Source organism: Protopterus annectens, chromosome 8.part0 (assembly GCF_019279795.1).
Source record: "Protopterus annectens isolate FY-2018-M chromosome 8.part0, PAN1.0, whole genome shotgun sequence".
Classification (NCBI taxonomy): Eukaryota; Metazoa; Chordata; order Ceratodontiformes; family Protopteridae; genus Protopterus; species Protopterus annectens.
In genome coordinates, this window is record NC_056741.1 from 1,799,096,644 (window position 1) to 1,799,109,232 (window position 12,589).

General features: G+C 41.8%; 1 protein-coding gene across 1 annotated transcript in view; it reads right to left on the minus strand.

Moving 5' to 3' along the window:
• Positions 1 to 139: 139 nt before the first annotated feature.
• The window catches only part of GOT2 (glutamic-oxaloacetic transaminase 2), a 167,176-nt gene continuing 154,726 nt past the window's right edge, over positions 140 to 12,589 (minus strand). The window contains exons 9-10 of the mRNA XM_044081295.1: positions 2,870 to 3,020; positions 140 to 834 (exon numbers count right to left, since the gene is read on the minus strand). Of these exons, the coding sequence (XP_043937230.1) occupies positions 712 to 834; positions 2,870 to 3,020 (274 nt within the window). The 3' untranslated portion in view covers positions 140 to 711. The remainder of the gene's footprint in view (positions 835 to 2,869; positions 3,021 to 12,589) is intronic.

A 12,589-nucleotide genomic window follows, 5' to 3' on the forward strand; every position in this document is an offset into this window, starting at 1 on the left:
AAAAAAAAAGGATTCCATCATAACATGGCCCCCATGTGCCTTTTATCAAAGCAAGGCCTTACTTGACACAGACACCTAACTTGCTCAACCAATACTAAAACAAACATAAAGATACATTACAAAAATACAGTGAGACAGATTAGAAATGTACATTTTATTTTAGAATATTCTTAATCATTTTAAATAGAAACCAACACTATGCAACATTTGTTTCTGTTCTTGCAGATGACATGAAAGCCTGATTGGTTCTCACCTGTATCAACCTACAGGCAAGAGGAAATAAGATTATAATCAGTCTTGGGGCCTTTACAACAAATCACATTAAAATACAAGACATGAGAAGTGTTTAAACAGACGAGCAGCACCACAGTTAATACTTCTGAAGATGGAGGAATTCAGAAATGCTGTGTTCCCGACAATAATATTCTAGAAGTTTTGTACTGCTGAGTAAAGGGATGAGCAAGTAGGTATCTGTAAAACCTAAACTTATGAAACTGAAGAGCTTATTAAACCCTAAAAAACATTAGCAGTTTTTCTACACTTCAATTTTCAAAAGAAATTATGCACATGCTTCTGTAACATTTTCAGTTTGAACCATCTGAAGAAATTTTCTTTTCAGGAACCGTTGACCTAACCAAGTGCCTTTAAATACTACTGAAACAGGGTACTATTTCCACTATGCTTTTTCCTGTCCTCGTTTCATACGATGCATTACTTTGTGACCTGGTGAATGGCATGTGCAAGATAGGCCACATTGGAAGAGCACACACCAGCCACAGAGATACGTCCATCCTTTGTCAAGTAGATTGAGAACTCCTTGGTTAAACGCTCCACCTAATGGAAAAACAGCACAAACAAATAAGTACAAAGAGAAACAAGACCCCACGGAAAATAAGTTTTGTTTAGTAGTTTCCCCTCCAAACTTCATTCCTGCCATTAAGTAAACTGTACTTGGAAAAAAATTAGACTCAGTTGTGGCTTTAGTACTGCATGATTTAATTTATCCTTGGCTGCCAAGCACAGTAAAGGATGACCAAATGAAGTCATATGAACAGTTCTTGTACTAGGATACAGAAGATATAATTTACACTGGGTAGCTGTCATTCACAAACAAGTCGCAAGAAACATCCACAAAATGCTTCCTGTGTTTATTGTATGCGGTCATGGGAAGTAAAATGAATGCAAAAAAGGGACACTAGACAAGCACACTTCTGAAAACTCTTGCACAACCCACAGCAAGCATTCCAATAAATAAAAGCCCAGGAGTTAAGAGGACAGCCTGTATGCTCATGCAGCCAGAGCTACTGTGCTTTAATAAATACTGGCGAGGGCAGCTTCCAGGCCAGAATACTGGCGAGGGCAGCTTACAGGCCAGAATCAGAAGATTATGGTCTGGTGGGGAGATATTAGAGTTTGTGTGTGGCAGTTATGTATGATACAGTGAGTACAGATCTCACCCAAGTAGGCCACACTGAAATACTTCATGAGTATGTTTTAGTGTATGTTTTAGTGTATTAAGACAAAGTCAGTGACTGCACACCAGTCCATCTACAATACATCTCAAAGTGGAGTGAGATTTCTATAGAAAGCAGGATAAAACAAGGAGTTATGTTTAATTAGAACCCCCTTCACCCTTTTAGCCACATGTTGTACTGCATGTGGAACTCTGACCAATATAACTCAACCTTCCCAGAGATATTAAGGAATGAATACCATTACTGAAGAGTGATAATTTGATATGGCAGCATTATCGTACACTACAAAACCCATCACTAACTAGTCTGCTAATACCAGCACAGTTATGGAACCTCTCCCCTTCATAACCCCTACTTAAGTTTAGACATCTTGGGCCCATCCCCTTCTCATCTCCAGCTCAGGCTACATTGTTAGTCATGTCAACTTCATCTCCTATGAAAAAGCCAGTAGTACCACATCACACCCCATTACTCAGCTTTCCACAGCTTGTTTGCACAGAGGTAAAATTTTAACTGTTGCTAAAATGGGTTCAGGACCGAACATGGATCACTGGGTTAATAGGAGTAAAGGTCAGTTATTTCACAGATCGCCCTCCTTAATAGGGGAAAGAAAGGATTTATTAACAGGAATTCAGACAGCACCAGCCATAAAGGGAGAAAAAAAATGTCCTAAACTCTAGAGAGCAGCCTAGAACAGTAATACACTGCTCCCAAACACAGCTCAACCCTAAACAGTAAATGCACACATGGAATGATTCCACAGCAGCATGGGGGACTTGAAGCCCAGCGCCGCTTATGAGGTGGAACTTGGCCTCACTGCTTGCTTCACCCAAGCAGTCATAACAAAACAGCATGACCACAAACAAACATTCATCCAATCTTCCCTTTGTGGGGACAAACCCAGAATTAGATGAGCAAGTTTCTAGCAGCAATGAGGTACAGATTCAAGGGAAGTGATAATGGTAGAGTTCAGAGAATACTGTTGGGAGGGATTAAAGTGTAAAAGAAAAAGCCTTGTCACCATAATACAATTGCCTCTGGCTGTTCCATCAGGCACCAGCAAATTACTCCCAACATTCCCATCTCAAAGTCCATACCTTCCCCTGCATTTCAATGCCTAATCCTGTTGCTGGTGACCATCAGGTACTCTGAAAGTATAAACTTGACAGTAAAGGCTCACCCCTGGATGCAACTGACCACAAACACAGAGATAGACTTTCACTATGAAGTAATATGCGCTTCACATTCCAACCACTTTGCAAACAGTGCAGTGACACTCAAAACATGGAATATCTTCCTATTCATGTTGTACACACTTTCACCCATGCACTCCAGTATGCACCTCTATAGCAGTGTAATTTAAAGATTAGGTTTCTGCCTCTTTGCCTTCTCACCTGGTCTGGCTTCAGTCCTGTGAAGCAGAACATGCCAATTTGGTCAGTGATGTGCTGCCAGTTATGAATGGACCCCTCTTTCTTCAAGTTGGAAACCAGCTGCTCTCTCATGCTGATGATGCGGTTGGCCATTCCCTTTACTTCCTGTAGCCTAAAATTTAGAGAAAGTTAAATACCATTTAAAATCTTGCACACATGCACTTGCAACAAGAGGATGGCGGTTTACAGCACAGTGCTCTGCAATGCACAATTTCACCTTGTAGTAACAAATCTATACGCTGAGGAAAGTGTAGGGAGGGGAATTTCGATGGATGCTGGTCATCCTACATCAGCACAAACTTTCAGAGTACCCAGGGCAAATTCTACAGAAATCCTGCATCTTCCCAAGGAATGCAGAGACTGTGGCTAGTCACTGCAATTGCAGGAAATATAAGTCACCCATTCTTCTTTTAAAGGCCCTAACTGAAATTGCAAATGATAATGTCAGTCACTTGCAAACTAATATGGGCTAATTTCCAATTACAGGTTCATAAGTGATGAGGCCAATGACCTCAGGAGGCCTTAAGCCTAGTCATGTTTCCCTAAATATTTGACCAGTTTTGATACCCTAGGGTTATTTTATGGGGTACATTTAGGTTTAGGCATTCAAGCACACAGTCTACCTTTGTTAGAGACCTAGGTGCCACACCAGACAAATTTCTGATTTCCCATTCAGTGGTCCAAGTTACACTTTTATTGGGTTAGGGAATAACTACTTTGCTTGGATGGGAACCCTGTTCCAGAGAGAAGGCAAGTCAGACATATACCCATTCCCCAGTGTCCTATTTATGTTGGACAAGGTTTAGGTCCCCAGATCAGGTAACTCTGGTGCTATTTGTTTTGGGGATATGCAACAGGTCCATCAGAGTGGTAACGGAGGATGCTTTGTAGGACAAGCATAGATCACCTCTCAGCAACCATATCTGATGGAAATAATCCCATTACTCTAACAGGATGACTGCACTAGAACACTCCTTAGCATTTCACATTGAACAGAGGTTAGGAATAAGCTGCCCAATTTCTAGGCTCTTGAATAATGCAACACAGTAAGGAACAAATGGAGTATCCAAAGTATAAACACAAATATACATCACATATGGTGCTAACCAAATACGAAATACACATTTAAAACAAGTCAATAGAGCTCTACTTTACAGCTGTAGAAGGAACTAGGGAATACTTTGGGAGGGGGTGCAGTTACCAGTCAAATGCATTGTGTGCAAGAGTGCTATTTACAAGTTTCAGGGCAGCGCAATATACTTCTGATTAAAAGACTAAGCTGTGGATTCTTTACCTTTTTGGTTAATTTATATACTTCTGATTAAAAGACTTGCTCACTTTGGGGAAAGCTGTGGATTCTTTACCTTTTTGGTTAATTTTTGATTAAAGCTAGTCCTAGGTGAAGTAAACTGCATTAAGTGAAAGCCACAAAAGAATGTGCAAATACCTTTGCTAACCTACTACATTACCTGATTATGCCATCTTTTCAGCTCTAGGGGTGCATATCTCTGGCTAGACTATCCCTCGACTAACAAAACTAGCATCTGCTCCACAAGATAAGGCTCTATTGTTACAAAGAATAAGGGGTACTCTTCTCAGAGGTGGTATTGAGCAGTTTCTGGGATTCAAGACTTGAGACAGCACTGTGAACTAGGAAAGACAGAAGTCACTCAATCATGGGCCATGACAGAGTTCCTCATTTCTCAGGGGACAAAGACCAGGATATACCCTTCAGGCTTATGGATGGTAGTAACACTAGCTGATTTTACTGCTCTATTCCATTAGACATGTGATCTGACCCTAGATGCTTACACCCATCTTATTCTGGATAACTCCTTAAGTAACTAACTCATTCAAGCCCAAAGAGCCATTTTGTACACCCACAGGCATACCTCCTTATGGCAGACATTTTTTTGGTCTGGCTTCTTTACTTACCAATAGGTAGTATTTTGTTAACTTGACAAAGTCCTGCATTAGAGAACTGAATCACTGTCACTTGTTCATATTTATGCTCAATTTCATAACTGTCTCCTACAGGTTGAGGGGTTTGGTGTATAGCGCAGGGAAAGAAAATTGTCAGGTTCTATATTACAAGACTGAAAGTGCATATGTGTGATTATATAAAAGTTGACAATGCACGAAATCTAATTGCAAATGGCCACGTAAGCAAATTTTTCCCTAGGGAAAAAGCGCACGCAACAGTTTGCTAAAAAAACCCATAAACCACTAAGATTCGATTAATTTGTCGCTGTTTCCATACCCTCAGAAGCATTTTCGTGTTTCTAATAGACCCTATTTAATCACACTATTTCTGAGATATTGTTAACTGTGGGAGAACTATGAAAATGATGCATCCCATAAACTTCATTCAAAAAACAACCTACTTACAAAACTGTTGCATAGCATCAGGTGAGATTGGATATGTAGAAGAAAACTTGGATATTGGCACCAAGTTGCACATAATCAGATAGTGTGTTATCTGCATGAAAACATGCTTAACCATGTAATTTCTATAAAATCTCAATATGTATTGAGGAATTTATTGGCACATAAAAGCTCAAGTCTGGCTAACAAGACGTTCTAACAATGTGTCTATGTTGTACAGTTTCAAAGAATCTACTAGCTAAAGTTTAGTAAACATAATTTTGGGTTTGTGTGCATTTTAATAATTTTGTACTATTTATGGAGAGACCATGAAAGCACCCATCACTGTAAACAAAAAAATACAAACTTTACTGAGAGCAATTAAAGCTGTATAAATAGCAACATTTAGTCTTCACAAAATTCATTGTTTTTTTAAATTACATTTTTTCAAAAATGCTCTGGAATGCAAGGTGCATAGGCTGCCAGAAATGTGACATTCCACACCACATAGGTGTTAATGACCAAGACATTCTACTTGTACCTGACTGGCAGGGCTGGGATGCAATTAAGGCACCATATACTTGTACTATAGAGCTAGTTGGACTCTTGCATACAAAAATATGAAAGAAAGGCAAACATTACATGGCCAGCAAAAGAGGCACAACACACCAAGGTGATCTTGGGCATTAGTACAAGCAAATCAATACAAAAAAATGGAGAAAAACAGCAAAAGTAAAATGTTTAATTGTAATGGTTAGCGCTTTCACAAACAAGATGCTTCCTCAGACCATAAAACAAAAATTACATAACTTCCTTGTATACCTGCTTAATTATCCAATTAACAAATGAATTAAGCAATGAATTTCAATACAGCAACAAACATGCATACAAATATCTAACAAACATATTTAAAATAAAATTCACTACTTCATAAAACGTCTAGCCTTTAAATGAGGTTTAATTGATGTTCTGTCATTCAACCCTGGTTCCCTTTCTGCCTGGAGTTCAATTATCCATTTAAGTGTACATTGCTCAGTTTTGGTTTTTATAAATCTCCTAATCTAGGGCTCTCACTTGCACATTCAACTACCTTGAAAGGTGAAAGAATGGGTTATATCACTATGCATATGCTTAGCCAAAGCACTTTCAGGTTCATTGTTCTTAATAGCAGCCAAGTGCTCCCTAACCCTCTCTAAGCGAGAGATTCATCATGCCCACATAAAAATAGGGGCACACAGAACAAACTGCTAAATAAACCAAATCTTTCATCATACAATTGGCTATAACCCTAAACTTACACTTTTGATGAGACAGGGTGGATTGTCAGACTCCACTCTACAAATATTACACCATCCACATGGATCAAAGCTATATGATTTAGTTTCACTCGAAGAGGCGCTTGTGCCATTCTAAAAGTGCTTTTATTTTTATAACCAAAGCAAGGTCCATCACCTACTATGTTAGATATTTTAGGATCTGATAGTATAAACCAATTGCTGGAAATAATCTCATGTACCTTATTTACATTACTAGAAAATTCAAGCCTAACTGGTACCACCTCACTGCATTACCTACTGCTGTGATCCTGTGAGGAATGATTAATCTTGTTGGAATCTCACTGGGAAGAGAATTTTGTATTATCCAATGAGATTTGCTAAAAATATATTTTTACAGAAGATTTGTAGGCGATCTTATGCTTGTTTGGACAGGTTCAGTGGATGGTTTAGAAGAGTTTAAAGTTTCTCGATGCTAGAAGTTTTCTGAAGTTTACCCACTCATGTTTTCCTTCATGAGCTCTTTTGTTTAGATGTCAAGGAAAACTGCCAAGAGGTATGCTCACCACTGAATTATATAAAAAGGAATGCCGTAGGAACAATCAGGGATAGTATGCATCCTTCGTACATAAAACATTATAAAAAGGTCAGGCCATGCACATAGAGGCTAGACACGGAAGAGAGTACATTTTGTGAAGATATGTAAACTTTTAGGTATGAATTGTTGGCACGTAAATAGAGGGAAGGAGATAGATGGCCTCAGTAAAATGAAGGTATTGAGGCAGACTAGGACCAAACCGTACAGGTCCAAAGAGATTACTATTGCTTCGATCCTGTGAGAAATAACAGTGAGGTGGGAACCTATTAGGCTTGAATTTTCTAATAATGTAAATAAGGTAAAAAAGGCTTCATTGAAGTTTGTTCCCATATGCAGTACACATTGAAGACATTTAGCAAACTGCATGATTGGCAGCAAGACAATGGAATTAAGGAAACTGCTAGGAGCCCTTTCAACTGCATTTTGTCTTCCTGTTAGTTTTGTTACACTAGATATTAAGAGATTAAATGTATAGCCGCAGTGGTGCAGCGGTAGCGCTGTCGCCTCACAGTAAGATTCTGCCATTAGATTCTCGGCTGAGAACCTTGTGTGGAGTCTGCATGTCCTCCCCACAGTAGAGTGACATTCGAAAGACATGCGTGAAATTAGCGGACCTGAGCTCTGCTGTGGTGACCCCTAACCGGGAAAAGCCGAAGGAGGAGATTAAACGGTAAAAAGCAAGTTTTACAAGCAACCTTCAATAAGTGATGCATTTGAACATTGTGGTTATAAATGCACAAAAGTACAGTTGTGTACACTTACCATAAATGTAGACGAGTGCGTTCACTGTTGCAGTCATCACATTTGGGTCATCTGCCTGCAGGTAGCCCTCAGCTGGCCTGAATACCAGTCTTGGAATTTCTGCATCGGATGCTGTCACTTCTTCCAATTTCTGCATCTGATGCTGTCACTTCCATGACATCAGGTAGTCAGTGGTATAAAACATGCAGCCGAAGCCATTACATCAGTTTCTTGCCCCAGGTGTCCCCACAATAGGGAGCAATTATATGATATTTAATACCCCCCAGCAAAAAGCAAATACACATGATATAATATATACCGAACAAATAGGGTAGGCAAAAGTCAAGAGAAGTCAGGGGCTAGAGGGAGGGTAACTAGGACTGCAACAGTGAATACACCAACATCTACATTTATGGCAAGTGTACACAACTGTACTATGTTTGTGTCTCACTGTTGCAGTCATCACATCTGGGTTGATTCCCAAAGCCAAGGAAGGGTGGAGGTAGAGCATTAGTGCTAGCAATCAGGCCCTGTAAAACTGCTGTATAAAATCCTGCTCTGGATTTAGAAAAAAATAGGCAGTTGGTAATGCTTGGTGAAAGTATGTACAGAGCTCCAGGATGTCCCTGGTAGGGACTCCTAAGAAATGCAGTAGAGGTAGATGCAGCCCTGGTGGAATGTGTTCTTATCCCCTGTGGGGTGGGTTTTCCATGGTGCTTTTAGCAGAAATGGATGCAATGCGCTATTCATTTGGAAATGGTTTGCTTTGAAATGGCCTTCCCCTCTGCCCCTGCAGCAAAGCTGACTAGCAGCCAGTCAGATTTTGAGGGGCTTAGTCCTATCCAAATAGAAATTAAGCTGTGTGCATGTCCAGGGAATGCAGCATCCTTTCCCCTTTATTCTGTGGATTAGGGAAAAAAGTAGGCAAATGAATGAATGAACTGGTTCAGAGCCACACTGGATACCACCTTGGGCAAAAGTGGATTAGTCCTGAGGGAAATTGTGTCTGCATGGAAGATACTGAAGGGTTCCACTGCCACAAGGGCCTGCAGTTCAGACACTTTCTTGCAAAAGTGATGGCTAGAAGTAAAGCTGTTTTCCAAGAAAGGAATTCCAACTCTACTGTAGAAGCTGGTTCAAAGGGGGGAAAAGTTTTTCCAACACAAAGTTTAGGTCCCAGGCTGGAGTGGGAGCTCTCCTGGGGGGGGGGGGGTCAAATTTTTGACCCCTCTAAGGAATTGTTTTAGCAGTGGATGAGAAAATAGGGGTGGCTCAGTATTATAATGTGCTGATATGGCTGAGGCATGAATCTCAATTGATAAGATAGATAAGCCCTTGTGGAACATTTCTGTTAATCTAGAAGAGGTACATTGGGCACTGTTGTGCCATCCCGAGACTGGCTCCAAGAACAGTATCTTTTCTACTTCTCTGAATAGGATTTTCTAGTACTAGGCCTCCTTGCCTCAAGAACATCCAGCACCTGCTTACTGGAGGGTAGCTAGAAGTGAGCTCATGGGAGTAGCCAAGCTGCCAGGTTCAGGGTTTGAAGTTGAGGGTGCAGAATCTGGCCCACCTGCTGGGACAGCAGAGAAGGGGTCTGAGGCAGCAGCCATGGTTGTAGCACTGTCAGACTGCACAAAAGGGGGTACCAGTGCTGGTGTGGTCAGTCCTGTGCAGTTAGTATTGTCCTTGTCTTGCTTGATCTTTAATAGGATCTTCGAGAGGAGAGGCGGGGGGGGGGGGCAAACAGGCCTTCCCAGGTAAAGGACAGAGGATCCACTTTCCAAGCTTGACTGTGGGAAATTCTGGTGCAGTATGTTCAACTGATACTTCTGAGGGGATGCAAAGAAGTCTACCTCTGGAGGCCCCCATTTGTTCAAGAGCTTTAATATTTTGGGTTCTAGTTTCCATTCGTGTGGATCCATGAGATTTCTGCTCAAGTTATCTGCCAATGAATTTAGTTTGCCTGGCAGGAATTGAGCTTGTAGGTTCACTTGGTTGCTAAAGACTGTTCCACAGATCCATGGCTAGTCTGCAGAGTGGGTAGGAATGGATTCCCCCTGCTTATGTACCACAACTGTGGCGTTGTCTGTATTTATCAATAGTTGTCCTGGAAGAATGTCTTTGAAGGCTGTCGGAGCCTTCTGTACAGCTAACTTTTTTTGACTGATATGCAGGTGCATCTGTATTGGGATCCATTTGCCCTGAATGCACTGCCCTGCCATGTGAGCCCCCCCACACAGTGATGCATCTGTTGGGGTTTGGGTGGCAGGGGGTAGAGTGAAACAGTCCCTCGAGTTTGCAGGCCTCTGCCCAAAGGAACTTTGCCCTTCGGCAAGGGATGATCGGAATCATTGTTTCCAGGTCCTGAGAATGTTGACACCATAGACTTTAGATACCATTGAAGTTTCCTCATATGCAGCCTTGCATATGGCATTAACAGAATGCAACAGACCATGAACCTCAGGGCTTGCAACATTTTCCGTGCAGATAGCTGGGTTTTGAAGTAGGTTGTCAAATAAACTTGCTTCTCTGGAGTGAGGAATACCATCTATGAAGTTTTGCTCATGCTTGCTCCCAGGAATACAATCTGTTGTCAGGGCAATAGGTGTGATTTCTTCTCGTTGGTGTACCCCAGTGAAGTCAGAAGTCTCTTTACAAAGGCCAGGTGCTGTAATAGCAAGTCCAGACTGTCTACCTGAATTAGGCAATCATCCAAATATGGCTAAATCTGAATTCTCAGCCTGCAAAATGCAATGGCTGTAGCTAGGCACTTTGTGTGAATACCCTGGGTGCAGTAGATAAGCCAAAGGAAGTGCAGAGAACTGATATTGCATGGAGCCTGCCCTGAACCATAGGTATTTCCTGCAAGATTCCCTTATTGGGGTGTGCAGATAAGCTGAAGTCAGCATTTTGAATTTTGTAACCACCAGAAAGGTGTCAAGGATACAGTTCCAGGATAGGATGCCCGTTCTCTTTTCTCGGAACCAGGAAGTGTTAATAGAAACACTCCATTTGTTCTGCTAAGGGAGACGAGGGAGACTAGGGAGACCTTGTGTTTGGGCCTCTGCCCACTGGTTTGAGGAGAGGTCTGGCCATTCACTTGGGGGTGGGAGAAAGTAGAAATGGAATCTGTATCCCAGGGAAGCTATGTTTAAAACCCATTTGTCTTTGGTAACGGAGTTCCCAGTTTCTTGCATGCAGGGCGAGCTTTCTTCCTAAAGGTGCAGATAGTTGAGAAAGGCTTGGAAGCATTAAGGATAAGTCATTGTGCCATTTTTCCACAGGGGTGGCTTACTACTCCCTGCACTGGAAGTGGGAGCAGCCCCACTGCTTAGATCTGTGCATAGCCTGAGACTGAAGTATTGGTCGCCTTCTGGGTTTGGACTGAAGGCCTGGAAGGGACTGGAAAGGACCAGTTCTTTGAAGGCCAGTGCCTACTGAATCTAGGTGGCTGTACTTGTAAGAAATCTTCAGTTTGCATAGATTTAGCTTTTTCCTCCATTCTTGAGGATTTCTGCTTTGTTGCCAAAAAGGTGCTCTTGGTTTAAGGGTGCATCCAGTAATTTAGCTTTAACATGATCTGGCAAATTTTGTTCAAGCCAAGCATGCCATCTAAGTACAGACCCAGTGGAAGCAGCCCTGCAAGATGCTTATAAAGCATCAAAACCACATTGCAAATTAGGTTTATCAACTTGGTCAGCAGAAGGCATTAACTCTTGTAAATCTTGTGTTCAGCAGTCAGGAATCATCATTTTCTGTTTAGTCCCATAATATGCTGATAATTAGTCCAATATGCTGATACATTAACATATGAAACTGGCAACTTAAAGCCCTAATGGCCAGAGTAGCAGAGGTATATACCTTCTTGCCCCATATGTCTAAAGCCTTATAATCCTCATCAGAAGGGGTAGGATTTTTGGCAGTAGTAGCCTTAATGCTTTTAGGTCGCTGGGAAACTGACTCTGTATCCGCAGTAGGATTCTTGAAAAGGAAATTGAGTCAGGTACTCTAGTACCCGCCAGGTTTCCTGGGAGCTGGAGGTAGTGTCTGGGGTAAGGCTAGATTCATCTACAGTCTCCAGAACAGGAGAGATAGCTAGAGGCCTGTGCTGAGCGAGGTTTAAGAATTCCCCAAGTCTTTTTGGACCGAGAACAGCCCTGGCTTTCCCGGTGAAAATGTTCCAAGGGTATGCAAGGTTTCAAAGGAAAAATCCTCTGGAGGGGAAGCAGAGGGAATGGAATACTCTGCATCAGAATCCTCATAAGTAGTTGGTGTCTTTCGGCCTTTCCCGGTTAGCAGTCGCCACAGCGGAACTCTGATCCGCTAATGATTGGCAGCTGATTTTTACGTGCAGAGTTGCCAGCCTTAACGCACAACCTTCAACGAAGGTAAGCCCATTCACGCACGTCTCCACGTAGAAGATGCTCTAGCAGAGTCAAACCGGTCAGCGTCTTACTGTGAGGCGACAACGCTACCGCAGCACCACCACGGATAAGTAGAGAAGGGCAAACCCCAGTAGTCAGAAGGAAGAGAGATCATATTCCTGATCAGAAGCAGAAGGAAAATCAGTTCTAGGTTTCAGAGGGGGAAGGCTGGCTTCCCCTAATTAAGGTAATAAGATCTTCAGCCATTCTAATCATTTGTTTTTGAGGCATGTGGGCCCGAGAATGTGCTTTGGTCAGTTTTCTAGGCATAGTGTGA